The following is a 19794-nucleotide window of genomic DNA, read 5'->3' on the forward strand; positions in this document are numbered from 1 at the left end:
TCAATTTTTTTCTGGGAAATTTGAACTGGAAGTCCTGTGAAAAGGCATGGAACTTCCTCTTTTCCCAACAGACACATTTCTGGGAGACTCTTGTTTGTATAAAAGACCCAAGATCACTAATCTCCCTATTCTAAGTAAGTAATGGGTTGTCATCTTTATTGTCTGATTTCTTTGAAGAACCAGCTAGACCATTGCCATAGTCACAATATTACAGAGCCACTGGCCATGGGCTACTCCTTCCTAATGCTCAACTCATTAAAAAAAAAAAAAAATCAGAAATACATCACCTCTCCTTTTTCTTTCTTAGGGGATCACACCTCATGGGGCTTCCAGCCCCTGCCTTCTTGATCCATCGCAGTCTTGTTTATATTTTATTGTCCAGATTTTAAGGCCCAGTTCTGTCTGCATTTTTCCTTTCCTCCCACAAACATCAAAATGAGATGGTTTCAAAGCGAAGCGCCTGGCCTGTTGTAAACTCATTACCTCCAGACGTCTCGCCGGCTAGATGGCTTTATGACACCTTGGCTCTTCCTGTTTTCAAAGAGTTCTAGGTATCAGGCTGGCTTTAGGGGTGGGGGCCACAGCACCTTCTGCCGGATCTGGGCCTTGGCTTTCCTTCCCAGCCCCCCTCTGCCTTTTCTTCCAGTTCCCCTCTTTCATCAGGATCCCCAAGATCTCTGCCACAGTTCCCTCCGCCTTCCGCCCAGCCTGCCAGCCCACCACCTCCACTGTGTTCAGCCTGAACCCTCACTTACAATGACCTTCATTTTAGCCTCTCAGTGCAGCCTCAGAGGGCCCTGCTGGGGGCTAGGCATATACTGGAGAAGGGCGGGGGGGGGGGGCAGGATGAGGGTGACTGGGAGGAATGCCTTGACCATTTGGATCTGATAAGGTCACTTTGGGGCTCTGGTGGGGAGGGGATGAAGCTCTGAGCCTAACAGGCTGGAACCTCCTGGAGCCCACCGGGTGGTGGGGGGGCTACTCCAGAGTGCAGAGTTGGTCTTTTCTTGTTTGGAGGTGGGGGTGGCTGGCTAGGTCGCCAAGATCAGAGGTAGGCCAGCATTGTAACACACCAAAGTCTTGGCTTTGCCTGATTGTTGGTGCCCCTGGTCCTAGGGCATGGAGTCAGTGGTGCAGGATGGGGAAGGCGTCAAACGCCCCCAAGTACTCAGCTCTAGGCCAAGTGTGCATATACAAAAAACAGCCAAGGTACATTGGGTGATAGAGCCGCCAACGTTTAGCAATGTCTCCCTCCCAGGGATAGGGATAGTCTGGTGAGTAGGATATTTTGCAGAAAGAGAACAGTCACACAACATCCAGGGCCAGCGTCTGGGCTCCATTTCATCAGGTCAGCATTTATTGGTAGGAAGCGGTAACATTTACAACTGATCCTCAGGTAGAAATCTGAAAGGCTACCACCTGAGGCTGCCCACTAGAGTCCAGCCCTGCGGGTGGGGACAGCAGCTCTTCTAGGGCACAGAGAACTAACCCCCAACCCATCCTAGGCCCTGGGCTCCTCTCTAGGCCTCACTCAAAATGGGCCCCCGAAGTCTCCCTGAGGAAAAAGGGCTTTCTGACCGGACCCATGTGCTGCTGGGATGGGCATTGACTGTGAGAGAAGAACGGGTGTCCACTGTTTCATTCTACCTTCGAATTTTCGGAATTGGATTGGAGTGGTTGAACCTGTTTGGGAGGTGCTGGAGAAAGGGAGACTAAACTACAATATTTTGCAGAAACATGGGGAGGGGAGCATTTACATAGGAGAGGGCTCATCAAGCCAGCGTGCACTCACAAAATGTAGCATTTCCTAGGAACCAGATTGGGAGAGGGAGTGGAATAGGGCGAAAGTCCAAAGCCACTTGGTTTCTCGAACACATAAGCGAGCAAATACAGAGTCCCCCAAATAACTCACAGAGACCAACCACACAGTCACTTCTACCTAAAGAGGATGAAAAAGTCCGAGTTGCTGGAGAGTTTGTGATAATCAAACACCCACAAAGAAAACAAAACAAAACAAAACAAAACCCCCTGCTGCCCTTGAGCTCTGCCTGCCGCCGCCGGTGCCTCCCGCCGGTCAGTCTCCTTTGGAGCATTTCTCCTTGCTCATCTTTTTCATTTTCATCCTGCGGTTCTGGAACCAGATTTTGACCTGTCTCTCTGTGAGGTTCAGAATCCTTGCCACTTCGTAGCGCCGGTCCCGGGTGAGGTACATGTTGAAGAGGAATTCCTTCTCCAGTTCCAGCGTCTGATATTTGGTGTAGGGACAGCGCTTTTTCCGGGTGGAGCGAGCGTGGATCCAGTTCGCTGCGGGGTTGTCTAGGAAGAGGGGAGCGAGGGGCGGAGGGGAGGCAGGGAGAGACGACAGGGTGGGGAAGAGAGGTCGTTAAATTAATTTCACCAAGGATGGTCGCTTTTCACAACTTGGGGTGAAGGGGAATTATCATTAAAAAAAAAAAAAAAAAGGCCTTAATGCCTTGTGCTCTGTTTACCGTACAAACCGAGCGCCCAAGGTAGGTGGTTATGGGAAGCTTTTTTATGGATGCGTGTTGCTCGCCTAGGCTTGGGTAGGCGTCTAGACGTTTTTATAGGTTAGTAAAACTATCAGTTTTGCACATTCGAGCCTTACAGGTTTCAGCAATAAATCAGGGGGCAATTTCTTTTGCACTTACTTGGGTCAAGTTGCTGCGGCGGCGGCGGCGGCTGCTGCCTCTCCTCCTCCTTCAGCGGGCAGCCGGGGCTTGGATGCTCGCTGCCTGCCGAGGGCTCCGACGAGCCTCCCGCCCCGGCCCCGGCCCCGATCCCCACCACCCCGGGCCCTCTTCCCCCCGCCGCCACCGTCGCCGCCTTGTCCCGCAGGAACGGGTTGCACGGGAACTCGGGGCCGCCGCTCCCCTGGGACTCCTGGGCCGCAGCGCACTCAGTCCGTTTGGAAGAAGAGGACGACGACGAGGAGGAGGAGGAGGACGACGAGGAGGAGGAGGACGAGGACGTGGAGGAGGAGGTGGTGGAGACGGCGGCGGGAGCCGGGACCGCTCCGGTTTCAGGCTTAATCCCGTAGTGGCGCCCGTTGGCTGGTCCTCCGGGGCCGGGGTTGGGACCGGGTCCCGGGCCGCCGCCTCCACCTCCACCCGCGCCCCCGGGGAAGCCGGGCAGCGGCTCCATCCAGGAGCGCACGTAGCGGCCGGGCTCCGGGGCGGCGGCGGCGGCGGCCAGGGGCGGCGGGGGCACGTACGGGTGGTACAGGCCGCTCATGGCCGCCGGGGGCTGGGCGGGCACTGCGGACCACGAGGCGGAGAACACGGCCGATTTGGGGGCAAAACTACACGAGGCGAACTCGGCGGCGGCGGCGGCGGCGGCGGCGGCGGTGGCCGGGCTGTCGGCCACACCTGCAGGCCGGCCCTGCGCTCCGGGCCCCGGTGGCCCGAAGCGGGCGGCGAACACGTCGTCGCCCTCATGGCCTATGAGCGAGTCCACGTAGTAGTTGCTGAGGGTGCCACTGGACGACATCCGGAGGCGCCGGCACGCTCCCACCCAAGGTTACTCTGCCCACCGCCGAGCCGCTCCCCGCCGGCGCCCGAGCCGCCGACTAGTTCGCAGGCTGCAGCCTCCACCATTGGTCGCGCGGCCCACGTGATCATATTTACCAATACCGGGAGTAAATCAGTCCGCTAAACTGGGGGCTGCTGTGATTAAGAAAGAGAAAAAAAAATTTTTTTTTTTTTTTTGGGCAGCATCAACATGAACGTTTGCAATTAGAGCCCACGGGGTCCCGGGTCCATCTATTGCCACCTTTCCTCTTGGTCCCCGGACGCTCGGCCCGGTCCAGTCCGGCCGGCTGAGGCTGCAAAAGCCACGGGCCTAAAGTGCAGCCGGAGGAGGCGCTGGGGACTATTTGTTCGTCTCTTCTTGCGGCTCCGGGTCCTGCAGTCTCGGACCTCGGCGTTGGATTCCCCAGGCTGCTGGGCTTGGAGCCGGGGCGTCCCAGGCAGGCGCACCTAGAGCGGTGCTCCAACGCCCCGAGGCGCGCGCGGGGAGCCCGAGCTGCGCCCCCAGGCAGGCGGGCCTTTAAGGGCGGGCCCCCCTGGCGCCCAAGGGGAGTTGTTCTCCCCTGGCCTCTTTTCCACCTAAACACACCCCTCCCCACACATACCCACACACACGCTCTCTCACAGCTTGTCGTGTTGTTTAAAACAGGTGGAAGACCTCTGTAATGATATTATGCCTTTCAATAAAAATTTTATGAGGTGTATTTGATTATAGATTAATGTGTCCCTAATAAAACGGACGGATGGAGCGGCTCTAAGGGGCCCCCCTCCTTCTTCCACACTCACACACGCCCGCGCAGCCACACACACACACCCTCGACGTGAGGCTGGGCACACGCCACGGCCCGAGAGGTGAGCTGGGGCAGCCCAGCTCCAAGGCCGGCTTCTGCGGGGCGCACAGCCTCGCCGGGTGGGGGGAGCGGCTGCCCACGGGAGGGCCAACGGGCATTGAGGTCTGGAGTCCGTTCGGGGCGGACAGTGACGGCAAGGGTGCCTTGTCTTCTTCCTTGCTGCTGGAAAGACCCTGGAAGAGAACATGCCACAGAGGGGGGAGACCCCTCTGCTAGTGCGCGCCCACCCGCTGCCACCCTGCCTCAGCGAGGCCTTCCCCAGCGAGGCTGATGCACGCCTTTTCGCCCCAGAGGCCTCCAAGTGGATTCCCAAGATGTCTGAAAACCCAGGCAAATGGACAGGTCCTTGAGCCACTCCCTTCCCAATTTCCCCCCCTCTTGCCTCCAGAGGTAAGGCTGGGCAGCCTTGAATCTGAGAGAAATGCCCATTGTCACTCCCAAATCCATGGTACAAAGCCTCGCAATCTCGGCTGGAGGCCGAGACAAAAGCCGTGCACAGGCGGCGGCGGCTGGGAGGGCATATTCCTCGCTCCACAAGTTACCCGGCGCACCCTGGGAGGGCTCCCAGCCCACCTCCAGTCCCGGAAAGAAAGAGGGTAAATGGCTACTTATGACCTGATTGATTGCCTTTGCCAATGGCTTTCTGATTTTGTTGGAGAGGGACTGCCCTTTCCTGTAGCACAGGTTTCCCCCTTATCAACAACTAATGGCGTCCCCCACTAAACTGGCAGAAATGCTGAGATTAAAATTACCCTATTTGTTTTGCCCAGCTAAGGTGAGTATGTATGGTGCAAATCTATTGCAGCATGCTCACTCTAATATTGACTCAGATCCCCATCTCGCTCGCTCGCTCTCTCTCCTGGCCCCAGGAAATGTGCTCCTAAAGGAGTTGGAGCTTTGGAAGGTTTCTGGTTTGGGGAGAAAGTTTAAAGCAATAAATACTGAGTGTTCCAAAGACTCTCTGGATGAGGACTCAAACCTCGGATACTCTAAATGGGTTGTTTTAGGGAAGGCGCTGGGGGTGGTGGTGGATACAGGACCTACTTTCAAAAAGTCCTTCAAGTTCTTGGGGAGCTTTGAAAGCACAGGAGGACCTGGGGCAACGAATCTCAGCAGCTCTTCTTCTCCCCCTCCCCGAGAGCCTCTCCCCCTTTTACCCTGGCAGGATTGGACAAATCTGGGCTCTATGGTGAAGATTCTGCAGAAGCTGGTGAGAATCTTCCAAACTAAGGTTGTAAATGGATCCTTGGACTTCATGGGCAGTCATGTTCATTGCAAATTCTCTTTCAGTCACTTCTTCTTGTCTCTCAGATATAGTGGCTCCAACCATCATTTTGTAATTAGATAGTGAGAGATTTGATTGAGGAGAATATTTTCACTTCTTCCTTTAAAATTTTCACGTGGGTCACTAAAAGGTAACGACTGAGCATAAAATTCGCCCACAAGGAAACCAAGGTAAAGCAGGATGGGAAGACTCACCCACCTTGGCTTCGCTGGGCCTCTGGAGCTTGGGATGGGGTGGGGAGAAGCAAAAGGGGGGGGGACACAAATGGATCCGATGCCAAGCTAGGCTGCTGCAGGTCTTGATTCCTGTAATGGAGGCCAGGCAGATTCCAGGTGGGCAAGACTAGTTTCAACCTAGCCCCTGATGATGGTTCCCCAGCGAGAAATCATAAAGATCTCACTGAAAGCATTAAAAGTAACGTAACCAAAAACCAAAGACTTAAAAACAAAACACAAACATGGGAGCTAAGAGGAAAAAGTGGCTTGGAGCCTAGGCTTGCGCTTACCAGGCTCAGTCTACAGGGAAGCTCACACCCATTAAGAACGTAGTTATATTATCAGGATTGGGCTTACGTTAGGAAAGCACAGCCCTGTATTTCCCAGTTTTGAATGAAGAATAAGCTCCCAGGCAACACTGCCACTCTTCTACCACCATCACTGCCAAGCTACAGCAGTTTAGGCCCTGACCAGCTTCCTCTCTCCCATCTCCTTTCTTTTGCCCCTAACAATCCCCCCAGCCCCGACTGCCCCAAACAGGCAGTTTAGCCAGAAGAGACTTTCCCCAAAGACCTTCACAGCCACCATAGCATATTGCCATTTCAGAAAGCAGAAGAGCAAACTCATTTCCGGAGTTTATTGCGTTATACATGCGACCAGAACATGCACAGAGAGAACAGGTTGCTGTTGTACTACCAAACCACAGATGCACCACAAGGGAAAAGGCTACAAGGCATAAGTCATCAACACTCCATCTCACCAAGGACAACTGCTAAGTTCATTTGTGAAAAGATACATTGTAATGTGCTTTTGAAAGGTCCCCCTCCCCCCAGAGCTTGTGGGTTTTCTTATTCTGCTTTTTAAATATATATGTAATTTTAAAAGTACTGAATGTATTCAAAATGCCATGAGTTTATGGTCTAACCACACACAGAGAACTTTTTTTTCTTTTGTGTTAGGAAAAACATGAAAAGGTCACATTGCTGGTTGGATGGATGGATGGTTAGATGGATGTTCTACAGTTCCAATAAGTTAAGACCCAAATGAAAATGCGCAGTAATAGTTACCCTGCATTACGATGGAAAAATAAATTACACGTGCTAAGTTTTTTTTTAATATATATATATATATACTCGTAGGGATTACAGATCACTTGCAGCACGAACAGAATGACCCCAAAGTCACATTCTAGCAGGAAAACAGAACAAAACAAAACAAAACAAAAAAACCAAACAAACAAAGAGCAATGAAGGTTTTGCTTCCGCCTTCCCAGTCCTCCAGCACTCCGGCCTGGACCGCGGTGGCCTCTCTCGGATCCTGGCCTCCCACGGGCCTTGGACCTAAGAAAAGGTGAGGTTGGCGGTCAGTTCTCGGATCCGGTTCTCTCGGCTCATCTTCTTGAGTTTCATTCGGCGGTTTTGAAACCATATCTTGACCTGCCTGTCGGTGAGGTTAACGCTCTTACTGATCTCTAGGCGGCGCTCGCGGGTGAGGTACATATTGAACAAGAACTCTTTTTCTAATTCCAGGGTTTGGTGCTTAGTGTAAGGGCACCTCTTCTTTCTGCCACTCTTTGCAGTGAGCCAATTGCTGGTTGGAGTATCAGACTTGATTTCCTCTAACAAAATTAAAGGGAGAAGAAAATAATCAAGAAATTTTTTTTCCAGTCTGTTCAAATATACCCTTGGCCATGACCCTGCTGGCTGGCAGGCAGGCCACTTTGGGCAGTGTTAGTATTAAACATTACTCACATAGGTGGGCTCTGATAGGGATTTTAAATTGATCCCAAATTAGAATTAAGTGCTCAAAGTAAAAATGATGAAAGGATACTCCATCTAGGATCTCTGTCTGTCTGTCTGCCTGTCTCTCTCTCTCTCTCTCTCTCTCTCTCTCACACACACACACACACACACACACACACAACTTTCTGGCTTTCACAAAACATTACTTTAATAGTTAACTTTCCAGGATTTCCTCAGTGGTCAGTTCCTAGCAGGGCAGGAGTAAAAGAAGCCACAGCTTGGGCAGCCTAGCAACCACAGTGCTGCCTCCGGGCCCTAAGTCTGCCGCTCCTTGCCCATCTCTCTCAGGCAGGAAGGGAGCCCCGTGGTCAGGTTGAGAGGTGCTTATTCTCTTTCAAGAGATAAATAAGGAGACAATGATACCTTCTCCATCCTGCTTGGATAATGTTGCATTCCTCCCAGAATTCCCGAATTCTCAATGCCTTCTTGCTCCCACACAAAAGCATTCCCCCAGAAATGTAACCTCAACTGTGGCCCACCTCTGGACGCTGGGAAAGAGGCTCAAGGGCCAGGATTCTTTCTCAGAAACCCAGATCCCTGGTTCTGTGCATTGCTCCAACCTTAAGTCTGACCCTGCTAAACTGGGCTGTGCGGGTCCATTCTGCCCACCCCCTCGCCTCTGCCCTCTTTGTAGAGGATTGTAAAGCCTGCGGCACTCTCCCCAGACAAAGCCAAGGTTACCTAGTCCCGCAAAGCCAGGAAGAAGCCCTGTTCCCCTGCCCAAGCACCAACCGGCCCAACCATCTCCTTCCCTTCACAGACCCCAAGCTCGCAGGATGCGGGGTGCAAGCCCTTGAACACAAACACGGTGCATTGAGCCACCTTAAAATGATCACTGGGTGCAAGACAAAACTGAGACTGCAAACCTGAGCTAGAGAAAGGAGGCTCTGGGGTCCTGTTTACAAGCCGCAGGTCTCCTGTTCTCTCTTTTGTTGCATTTCAGGTCTGGCTCAGGAAAAATAAACCCGGCAAGCCGTTTCTCTGCCTGGCGCCATCAGTGGGGGGCAAGGACTGGTCAAAGCAGCGGGAGAGAAGCGGGGACCATCTCAAGGCTGAAATCTCCCCTCTAAAAAACCGGCACAGCAGCACCTGCCAAGTCGGGCGCGGGTCTCGCCTGCCTGGGCTCCGCGCTGGCCACCCTCTCGGCGGGTCTCCAGGACTGCACGCCCCGCTGGGGTGGCAACTCTGCTCATACCGACCTTTGCTTTCCTTCTCCTGCACTTCGGGACTGGACACGGAGACCTCGGCCAGGCAGCTCCTTTCTTCGGGAAGGCCGCCTTTGGCCTCGGGGCTCTCCACTTGGGAGACTTTGGTGGGCTCCTGGCCGCTCGCGGTTTCGTTCATCTTCTTTTCCATCTGCAGCTGGGCAGCCGAGAGCTGCGGCTTGGCCGCGCCACGAGGGTTGAGCTGGAGCATGACAGTGGAGCTGCCTTCGGGGCTGTTATTGTACTCTTGGGTTTTCCCGGTGGCGTAGGTCTGACTCAGTCTAAAATATCCAGGGACAGGAACCTCTGGGTTCTCAACGGGACAGGACTCGGGGACCAGCCTCTGATACGAAGGGACCTCGGCAGAAATGAGTTTGTTGCGTTTATCAGAATACATGCAGCAATTGGACTCTTCTTTAATGGTGGTGGTGAAGGAGCAAGTGGGGACTTGCTGTGTAACAGGTTGCTCTATTCGACAAGATCTGCTCGGGTCTGTCCAACTGTCTACTTGAGGTATATAAGGATGCACATTCATACCCATATTTTGGTGGTTCACTTCTCTTTTGGCCAGAGACGGGAGCAGTCCACAGGTTTGCATTCCATAGGTCCCCATGTCTGCGCTAGGTGGTGGCATGTACATGCTGGCGCTGCTCGAATAAAAACTGTCACTCCTGCAGGCACTGATCAAGGAATCTACTAAAAAAGTATTAGCAGCAGGAGAGCTGTTGGGAAAGGACATTTTGGGGAGGAATTTGAAGAAGAGAGATTGTGTCCTTTGTAGGCTGACATCTCTAGGAAAACATTCCCCGTGTAATTGTGGATGCCTCTGCCGACCACATGACAACCAAGCCAATGAGATTTGAAAATGGCCTTGAGCCGCAGCCTCCTCGCAGGTCACGTGTTCCCGAGCCGGGCTGGCCGGCCGCGTAAGCACGGACAACAGCGACATCTACTACGCGCCCGCGATAGTGCGCGCTGGAGATGACCGGCCCCGAGCTCTGCGCTGCGGGCCAGCCGACTCCCTGGGGCTCGCACGGCTGGCCAGCCCTACTCGGGTCCTCCTCCGCCCGGGCCACCCGGCCCTGCCAGCGGAAGGAAAGACTTGGTCACTGGGGCCTCCGAGAGGACGCACGCACCGAGGGAAGCCAGAGCGCCGAGGCGCCAGCTCCCAGAAGCATTTCCCTGCACACACCCAGGCTGAACGCGTCTAAAAGAACCGGGTCCGGGACAGGGGGGTGGGGACGCGGGCTGGTTAATTTAGTACTGGGCAGCCGGGAAGGTGAGTCGGATACCCTGGTCCTGAGATTAACCCTCCCCCAAGGGTCCAAAGGAAAGATATCCTTCGTGTAAAGATGTACGGGGAAGCATTGGCGAAAGGGCCGTCAGGGCCCAGAGGTCAAGCAGCTGACCAGACCCAGAGCTTCCAGGATGACTCCAGCCCTGATTTCTTCTCTCCTACATCCTCCCGACGGGGCCAGGAGTCCCTTCGCATCCCACAAGCTACCCGAGCCTGGGCTTTCAGGGAAACCACAACCTGACCTTTGAGGGACCGGGAACTGGGAGCTTTCAGCCTGGATTTAATCCTTCTCCAGCACTTCCTTATCCGCAAAAGCGTCCCTTGGGCTCCCAGAGAGAGAACTAACCCTAGATCTCCCTCTCCTTGCACACCCTGATAACACAAGGCAGAGAGAGGGAGGAAGTGGGGAGAAAAAATAATGTTTCAAAGAAATGAGGAAAACTCTAGCCCTCAGACTCCAAAAGTTTTAGAGAACTGGGCCAGGCAAGAGACAGGCAAACGTGTCATTTGGTTCTTCTGTGAAGAAAAATATGTTTTCCTTTTATGGATTTTGTAAAAGCATTGGTTTCTGACAAGTGCAAGGTACAAAAGGTTGTGGAATTTATTAATACATATTAAGAAGAATCAGGGCGATCAATAAAATTCTCATCTACATTCTTGGGCTACTTGGTAATTTTCTTGCTTCTGAAGGTTTTTAAAGAGTTATACCCACTGTTGCCACAAACGGGAAGATATTTTATTAACAAATCAATCGAGACTTTGTAAAGGATAAGATTAATAGTTAAGATTTAGCATAATGGCGTTCGCTTTATGAATTATTGAAAATTATACTATTGATTATTCCCCTTCGCTACTAACCAAGAAGGTCAATTTTTGTTTTAACACAAATCGTCAAATATTAAAAGCTATACTTTTGTCAGAAGTTGAGTTTTATAGATTTGGACAATCCCTAAAATTACTTGACAAGATTTTTCTCCAGCAAGAGAGGAAGGAGATGGGAGAGCCCCGTTTCTCTGTTTCCTCTGGTGAGGAAAGTTCTATAAAAAGGATATAGTCTGGGGTTGTGGTCCAGCTCATTAAACCACAACCACAACCACTACCTCTCCCACCATGGAAACTCAGAGTTTTATGAGAAACGAGAACAACTTCCTCCCTCCTTCTCTAGTTGCAGGCGGTGAGCCCTCCTGCGGAAGCCCGGGCCTCAGGACAGCAGCAGGGAGCTTTAACCTTGATTTCCAAAGACTTGCCCTGGGCGTGGGGCCCTGCCAGTGTGAGGGAGCCCTTCTTCCGTCTTCCGGGTCCCCTTTCCCCGAAGCCTAGAAAGTAAACCCGGCCCGGAAACTCTGACCGTGAACCGGTTCTCAGCCGGTCGGAGAGAAAGGCATCACGCTCTCACACACTCTCAGACCTAGGCTGGCCTTGGATTTCAGGCCCAGAGACTGAACTTGTGAGTAAATCTGGTTTCCGCCTCAGCGAAACATTTCTTTGGGGTCCGATGCTCATTAAAATGCCCCAACATTCTAGGGAACTAAGTCGCATGCCTACTCCTTCACAAAAACCTTTTCCATTTAAAAAAATCGCCCTTTGTCCCCCCACCCCTAAAGGAATTTCCTCTGGCTTGGTGAAAATTGGAGTTGAACATTATTTCCAGCCTTGGGACCAATTGGTTTGTCCCCTCTCAGTCCCCTCACCCAAACAATAACCCCTTTTAAAAAACTCTGCGGTGGCAATGAGACAGACCTTTTAAACCTTTACGCAGCTGTTCAAATACAACATCATTGTCAGGTTAAAAGCCTGGCGCCTCTAACTGTTCTGGCTGCTGCTCCTCGGTGGTGTAGACAGAGGTTTAAACATTACCTTTCCACAGGGGTGGGTGTCTATTTTTAAGCTGGGGGGGGGGGCGGGCGAGTGGTTTGAGCAAAGCAAGCAAGGGGGGAAAAACAACTTTTAATTCTAGGTTGCTAAGAGCTTGATCAAACCTAGCTGTCACTGATGAGTACCCCAAAATGTTCCTTTTCAACTGTGAAGATCTTATTCTGAGCTACAGCTAAAATGTGCCCAGGGCCTGACACAGTGCCCGCTGCACTCGCTCTCGGCAGTCGCCTTGACGCCAGCCTGGTGTTTCTTCATTGCCTTGCCTTGCCTTGCATCTCAGCTAGGAGACCTGCCCATAACTGGGTTGCCCAATTTCCCCAATCCTAAGTAAGGCAGGACTGGTCAATTTAATCTGGAATTTTATGCCCATCAACTGCCCTTTTAGAATCTTTATTTATATGTGAAGAAAACATCCAGGTTAAAAACAAACAATTCCTTGCAGAGTGAGTAAGTCTGCAGTGAGCCAGGACCGGAAGGGTCTGCCTTCTGTACTTGGGGGTCTTTCTGCCCCAGCTCCCTGTAGCTTCAAGCTCAAAGTCAGAGCATATTGGATTAGGCTTTAAATAGATCTTCACTCAAAGGGGGAAAAAAATGTTTACATCAGATTAGTAAATTGAATCTATGCTCAAAAAAAAAATCTATTTTTCTTTCAAATTTCTTACACCAGACCAGTTCATTTCAGGGCCAGAAGCTTTAATATTTCAGAAATTTTATGATTAAAAGTGGAGCACAGTGGAAACACCACAAAGGAGACAGAAAGCACGCCTGAAGACCTTTGGGCTGGTGTGAAAAAAAATCAAATGCAAAGGCATTGTCTCTAGAAGCCAACCTTTATTTTGCTTGGAGCATTTAATGTAGTGGCTGTTTTTGATCAGCTTCAGATCAGTTGAACCCGTTCTTATTAATAATAAATCAATATTGCACCATAAAGGAGGTGAATACCCATATTTGTATTAAGGCGCCCTTCTCCTTGGCACAGTACTTGCCACATAAAAATTTAAAAGGTCGCCTTAAGAAGAAATTAGTATTTGTAATCAAAGAGTGGTTCACCACTACATTCTTCTGTCTACAGGAAGGAAGAGTAGAGGCCTGAGCCGACCTGGGGGCTCCTACAGTCGCCTTCAATTAGAGCCGGGATCTGACTCTGGTCTATGTCAACTCTTAGGAGACAGAGTGCTTGGGGACAAATTAAAAGCTGCCTCCCCGGGGCGCCCCTCTGGGTTGCAGTGTGCACCACCCGGCCAAGGTGAAAAGAAATCAAGGGGGCAAATGGGGAGGCTACCACCGACGCGATTAGGGGTCTACAAAGACGTGCAAAAAGGGACGGCGGCCCGCAAAGCCTCTTTCTATACAGACACAAAAGACTCCTACTTCGCGCATTTTCCCTGTACTTCAGAATCTGAGACCTTGGCGCCTCAGGGTCCACGGCCACCGTCAGCGAGCCCCGCGCCTTCTGAACGGCTGGAGAAGGGGAGTTCTCAACTGCCCGAGGTCCTGCTGCGACCCTCGGGCTCTGATCAGGGCCATGCTGGGTGCTGCCGAGAGGAAAGCCAAGCCACTAAGTACGCCACCGGGAGCTGTAGTGGTCTGCGGGAGGCTGCCAGCCCAGACCAAAGGCTCCTCCCGCACAACCAGATGTGTCGCCGATGGGGCCGGCTACCGAGGAACACAACGACATTTGGGGAGGGCGTTCTCACCCCACGTAGCCTGAAGCCTGGGTTAGGCCCTTGGAAAGGTCGCTTTACCAGAACTGAACTGGACCCCCGGCCAGACAGGCGGAGGCGCGTGTGCCCGTAGGGAACACCCACGCCTCTCGCTGGCGCCTTGCCGGGGACTCATGGCGCCCCAGCCTCCCGCAAGCCAATGCCAACCCCGGGCGGCGGGCGAGCCAGCGGACCCCGGAACCCCAGGTCCAGGGAGTGGAAGGCGGGAGAGAGGACGGCGCGCATTCCGGCGGCTGCGGACGCTTCGCCACCCTTTCCTAGAGCGGCCCACACTCTGGGAGCCCTGCTCTCTCCCTTTTGGACCGTGGACGGACAGGGACTCCAGCCCAGAGGAACACAGGCACTTCCTAAAGTCCTGGGTTCTGCTGACACCAGGAAGGCACGGAGCGAAGGAAACTGTTCCTAAGAGCCAGTGCCTAAGGCCAACTGCACATCTATAGACAAGTGGGCAGTTGGGAAGGATGGTCCTGGTTCTGTCAAAAACAAAGCCCCATTTACTTCAAAAACTCTGCAGTCCTCAACACCTTGAAATAGAAACCTTCCCGACAAGAGAGATGTCTCCCCCGCAGCATCCGCACCCCAACTCCTCGCCCAGTCCGGCCCTCGGGGTCTTCATGGGGAGCCCTGGGCCACACTCCCACCCCTAATCTTTAGCCCAGAAGGACCCCTAAGATCCTGGATGCATTTCATTTTTTTTTTCTAAGCACACACTTAGCTAAGTTGCTAACGCCCTAATCTGTCTTTAACAAAAAGCCCTTTAATCATCCCAGCGGTTTGAGAGCTCGTGAAACACGCGGGTACTTCGGGGAAGATGGGGAGGTGGAATCTTTCCCCAGTCATCACTCTCCACACCCAAGCCAACAAGAAAATTATTTCATCTCATTTAGTCAACTCGCAGTGGCTACCACATATTTCAAAATACATGTATTTGTTTCTTAAAAACATCTCCTCGACACTGTCAAGTTATATACCCAAGATAATTAATTGCATTAGTTTTATTTTTTAAAAGACAACGATAAGGCGGTCTCCTGGATCAAGAATAGGGCTGCCTCCTTTTCTCTGTCTTTCTACAACTTCTCACATTCCATGGATGCTTCAAACAAACAAACAAACATATAGCAAACACCTTAGCTGCTGCCTGTTTCTAACCCGCCAGCGGATTCCAAATGAGAATCAAGCAATGGAAAAATAAGGTACCGCAGCCTCTTGGCAAGCGCGGTTTCTAGAACGTGAGCGCGCCCTCGTGTGGCTGTCTAAGCCCCTGCAAAGAGAAAATGGTATTTCTCGCGTTCTTCTTGCCTGTAGTGGTGGGCACACAGCTTGCACATTTAGACTTAGTTTTTAAAAAGAAGAAAAAGAAAGATCAAAAGAGAACAAAATAAACTAGTTTTAAGCCTCAGGAAAGATCATCCTAGTTAGGGCACTGGCATTTAAACGGATGCTCAGAATCCCAAATTAATCCCTTTCCTAACGAAAAATTTGTCCGCTTTGTTCCTATTGCATCTTTCACCAAAGGTTGAGGGATGCTTTTAAAAATAATATAAATATATTCTATTTTGTTTTGTATCTTAGAAACTGTCCAAATTAATCTGACAGGATACCCAACTGCTTTCAAACACCCTCGTGTTGCTAAATCTGATCAGAACTCACTTTTTTCAAATACCTTCTTTAAAAATTGCACTTCTCCATTTTAGAAAAGAGAACCGCTTTCTAAGATCCCTCAAATTTTCATTGCATCTTAGTTGTAGTGATAACTAATAGGTACTTTAATCTATCCAGTATTTTAAAAAAAGAAGTCAATTGCTATTGAATTACTCAAATGTTTGGAGGGAAATTAAGGTTATTGATCCTGAAATTAGGAATTGTCTTAGATTTATGTTGAGCCCCAATATGATTCTGTGTGGTCATAAATATGTGTATGGAGTCTGGATGTATGAGAGTGTATTATGAAAGTGGGTGGTGGTTGAAAATCACAGAAGAACCTTAAGGCACCTAATTATTCAAAGAGGTTAAAGGTGATGACCTTGACATTTTGGAAGTTCAAAGGCATACACTTATGCACTTATGTTTTTCTTTCCCTCTAAAGCCTTAGCAATTAAATTTTTTTATATTTCAAAATGCATACTTCCTCAGACGAGGCAGGAGGTGCTGTGTGTCTTATGGATTTATATTTTGACTTTGGTCTGATGAGAGGTTTAGAGTCATAAGGTCCACTTCGCTCTTCCCAGAGAAAGAGAAGCTTTTTCTCACTTCTCCAGTTTATTGCACATTGCGGAAATCTCTTCTGGGCCCACCAGAAGGTGTATAATATAACCCAATTAAGCTGTTTAGAACTTTGGCTTTATGGTGTTGTCTAGACAGTTCAAGGTTTTGTAAACAGCCTGGCCTGGCCCTGCAACATAAAGGGAAGTGCAGCCCTCGCCACATTCTTTAAGTTAAAGCGATAAATGCAGTGAGAAGCAGGTCTGCAGCCCCTGGCCTTAGTCCACGGAGGGGGTCTTACATCCCCTGCTCACATGTCCACTCTGACACTAGCGTGGACCCCAAGCCCTTTGCACCCATTCACTCCCTTTTAGCAAACTTTCCTCCTGATGGAGGGTTCTATTTTTGGTTTCTTCTTTCTAAGGAACCCTGGCTTCTATTCACCTCATTAAGAGATCATTTGGATTTTCTATCTAGTTTTCAAAAATTGTTTTGTCTTTCCAACAATTCCAAGTTCACTAGACTAGTGGTGGGGGTGGGGTCAGGCTTGCTTCTTAAAACCCCTGCTGCTTGGGCCTCATTGCTTGGCAAAGACAGCACCAGCAGAGCTAGACCACACCATCAATTCAGAAATTCATCAATACTATGAATGTCCAAGCTAGTGTAACCTGGGAAGGGGGGTTGTGAAGGAGCAACTCCTATTATAATGAAATTAAAAGGTGTTTCACTTGATTTTAAGTTGCATGAGGTTTGGTCTCTAAGACTGCCTAATGAGCCACTAAACTTCAAAGAGGAAAATCCATGCAGTGTATTGAAGCTATAACCTCCATTTTACTAGAAACCATTTATTCACACACAAAAAGACAGTGACTCATGCCCAAAGGTACATTTCCCATAGTTTAAATAATCTGCATTCATTGGGGTGGGGGGAGAGAAAGGGGTCTCTTAAACTCAGAATAAAACACCAGCGCCTTCTAGCCCCGTGGCCTAACTCCCTGCAGATCCCCGCTGCGTCCCCACGAGGACTCGGAGGGAGGGGAGAGGAAAAACAACAGCACATTGGCGGTAAAATTGTAAAGGGACGTTTGCATTTACCATTTTCCCCTTATTAGGATCCGCTTGGCCAAGTCCCCGGCCTCGTCCTCAGGCTGCAGTGGTCGCTGGGAGGTCCCGAGTTGACCGTGGGAAGGAATCAAGAAGTTCCACAGAGAAGAGGCCCAAGGACATTGGGCCTGCGGAGGGCAGGCTGTTGGGGAGGAGGGTGGGTGAGTGGGGCTCGGGGAAGGGGGCGCTTCCTGGAGCTCTCAAAATAAGGGGTTTCCAGTGAAATACTGCAGACGGTCTCTGTTCAGTTTCTTTTCTTTCATCCTGCGATTCTGGAACCAGATTTTGACTTGCCGGTCAGTGAGATTGAGCATCCGAGAGAGTTGGAGTCTTTTTTCTTTGTTTATGTATACGTTAAAGAAAAACTCGCGTTCCAGTTCACGGATCTGGTACTTGGTGTAGGGACAGCGCTTTTTCCGGGACCTCTGGGGGGGCACTGCAAAGCAAAGAGAGCAAGGGGTGAGAGAGGCTGCTGCCTGCCAGCCCCCATCTGCCTGCTCAGGCCACTGAGCGAGGGCCAGGCCTTGGCCCCGTTAGGGACGTCCCCTGCCGCTGTTGAAAGGCCCTGCCTGCGTCGTGGGGGATGATATATGGGCGGGCACAGGAGAGTGCGGGCGTGGACGTATGTTCACTCCCGGACACACACACCCACATCACCACCACTACCACCACTACAACCAGCAGCAGCAGCAGCAGCCTGACACTGCCACAGCGGAAGAGCAGAGCGCGGCGGGCTCTGAGCTGGGACCTGGGGAAGGGGGTGTTGGCAGCCACGGAGCGCGCCCACCCAAGGCATCTGCTCAAGTCGAGAGGCGCGCGTCAGCCAGTGGCTTGGATAAAGTCCAGTGCAAAGATCACCCACCCCCTCCTTCAAAGCAGGAGGGTCCCGGGTTCCGCTCACCAACTGACCCCAAATGTCCTTCTCTCTCAAATGGACCTCAACCCTTCCACCCCCCAACCCCTCAAGCAGGGGGAAAGCTCTGTGCAGCGATTAATGTCCTCCTCGAAGTCTACCTTAAGCCCACCTAAATTGGTTTCCTATCATAAACACGCTTTACAACGACCCGGGAAATCTTATAGGATGTATAAACCCCTTCGAATGCTTATAAAGTCGCACATAAAACGGCGCAAGCGGAGGGAGGCCCCCCGCCGCCCCCCCTTTCCCGCCGAGGCCCCGGGCCCCGCCACCCGCCTGCGCCCCTCTCCTACCTGTGCCGCCGCTCTTCTCGGCCCCCGCCTCCCCCGGGGGGCCCTCGCCGCCGTCGCCGCCACCTTCGGCCGCCGCCCCCTTGGCCTCCGAGCCTGGAGTCGTCTTGGCACAAGGGCTGCCCCCGCCGCCGCCCCCGGCGCTGGACTTGGGGTCTCCCTTATCAGCGGCGCCCTCGGGCTGGGGCTGCGCGGGCAGCGGTGGCGGCGGGGGTTGCGGGCCGGCGAACGGGGGTCCCGGCGCCGCCTCGTAGAACTGGTCGAAGCCCTGGGGCAGGATACCGTTACGGCCCACGGCGCTGTAGAAGTTGGAGGCGGCGCCCGCGGGACCGTGCGGTGGTCCCGGAGCGGCGCACACGGGCTCGGGGGCCTTGAAGAGCACGTCTGGCCGGCGGCCGGAGGCGGGAGGGAGCAGCTCCCGTTGCATGGCCGCTTCTTCGGCCGCCGCCGCCGCTGCCGCCGCCGCCGCTGCTGCCGCCGCGTAGTAGGGCGCGTAGCCCCCCGCGCCTCCGCCGCCGCCCCCGCCGGGGCCTCCCCCGCCGCCGGGGCCGCCCCCAGCCCCGCCGCCGCCACCGCCGCCGCCGCCGCCGCCGCCACGGTGGTACGGCCACTTGGCGCGCTCCAGGCCGTAGTCGCGGAAGGCCACCTCGCGCACGGGCTGGACGTGCGGCGCCAGGTTGGAGGAGTAGGGGAAAGTCATCTGGCAGGAGGAAGGCTGCGGGAGGAACGACGGCTTGCTGGCGAAGTCCGACGGGGCCACGTAGTAGGCGCAGCCCGGCAGGTACATGCTGGCTGCGCTCGGGCCGCACTCGTCAAAGTCGTTCATGGCTCCGCGGCGTGCACGCCGGCCAGCCCCGGGCCGCTCCCCGCGCCGCCAACCTGAGCCATCGATTGCACAAGAGGCTTGGGCCAGGATCAACTAAGCAAAAATCCCCACCGGGCGCTGACGTGCAATTCATCTTGATTGATTCTGGTGGTAATTATGTCACGTGACGCCATGGAGAGAAATGTCCTTATATCTATATCAGCGCTCGCCAACGCGCCCCGGGACGGCTCCTGGCGCCGAGACGCGCGCTCATCCGCTGGGGGCGGATCGGCCACGGTCTCCCGCCAGCTCTCTCCAGGCGTCCCCGTGACCAGACCGGGCTGCGCCGCAGGCCGGTCACCTGCGCGCCGCCAGCGGCTGCCACCGCTGGGCGCATCTGCCACCGCCCGACTGGGCCGCCCGCCCGCGGTCGCCCGCCCGCGCCGCTTTAAGTACGCGGACCTAGGCCGAAGGGGAGGAGGAGGGAGGGGGAGGAAGGGGGGAGGAAGGGGGAAGGGAAAGAAGCGGCAAGCGGAGGGGGGGGTGCCCCTGGTCCTGGCACCGGGGGGACTAGGTGTGAGGGTGTGAGGTTCCCACCCCCACCCCCGCTCCTGCAGTCGCTCCCTCCCCCGCGACGCCGCCACCCTCTGCAGCTCACCCGCTGGGAGCTTGTTGCTT

General features: G+C 53.0%; 3 protein-coding genes across 7 annotated transcripts; all 3 read right to left on the reverse strand.

Annotated features, from left to right (window-relative positions):
* Window positions 1–1335: 1335 nt before the first annotated feature.
* Window positions 1336–4022, reverse strand: Hoxd9 (homeobox D9). 2 transcript variants are annotated; one of them, XM_004660314.3, is made up of 3 exons: window positions 3790–4022; window positions 2670–3680; window positions 1336–2316 (listed from the first exon to the last, which is right to left on the reverse strand). In XM_004660314.3, exons 2-3 carry the CDS (start codon window positions 3505–3507, stop codon window positions 2075–2077), a joined length of 1080 nt encoding a protein of 359 aa, XP_004660371.1. In that variant the 5' UTR covers window positions 3508–3680; window positions 3790–4022; the 3' UTR covers window positions 1336–2074. The 2 variants fall into 2 exon arrangements, with proteins under 2 accessions (XP_004660371.1, XP_045002703.1); XM_045146768.1 differs by having other exon boundaries at window positions 2670–3683.
* Hoxd11 (homeobox D11) lies at window positions 2179–19488 on the reverse strand. 4 transcript variants are annotated; one of them, XR_006636738.1, is made up of 4 exons: window positions 18315–19488; window positions 17097–17541; window positions 5880–5986; window positions 5656–5777 (listed from the first exon to the last, which is right to left on the reverse strand). XR_006636738.1 is itself a non-coding variant. In XM_045146769.1 (2 exons), the coding sequence occupies exons 1-2, from the start codon at window positions 19135–19137 to the stop codon at window positions 17306–17308; spliced, it is 1059 nt and encodes a 352-aa protein (XP_045002704.1). In that variant the 5' UTR covers window positions 19138–19488; the 3' UTR covers window positions 16813–17305. The 4 variants fall into 4 exon arrangements, 1 of the variants encoding a protein (XP_045002704.1); XR_006636739.1 differs by lacking the exons at window positions 5656–5777; window positions 5880–5986 and adding an exon at window positions 2179–2316; XR_006636740.1 differs by lacking the exons at window positions 5656–5777; window positions 5880–5986 and adding an exon at window positions 7379–7514.
* Window positions 6519–9871, reverse strand: Hoxd10 (homeobox D10). Its single transcript, XM_004660315.3, has 2 exons — window positions 8898–9871; window positions 6519–7514 (listed from the first exon to the last, which is right to left on the reverse strand). Exons 1-2 carry the CDS (start codon window positions 9850–9852, stop codon window positions 7237–7239), a joined length of 1233 nt encoding a protein of 410 aa, XP_004660372.2. The 5' UTR covers window positions 9853–9871; the 3' UTR covers window positions 6519–7236.
* Window positions 19489–19794: the final 306 nt, after the last annotated feature.

The sequence above is a fragment of the Jaculus jaculus genome, chromosome 4 (genome assembly GCF_020740685.1).
Source record: "Jaculus jaculus isolate mJacJac1 chromosome 4, mJacJac1.mat.Y.cur, whole genome shotgun sequence".
Taxonomy (NCBI): domain Eukaryota; kingdom Metazoa; phylum Chordata; class Mammalia; order Rodentia; family Dipodidae; genus Jaculus; species Jaculus jaculus.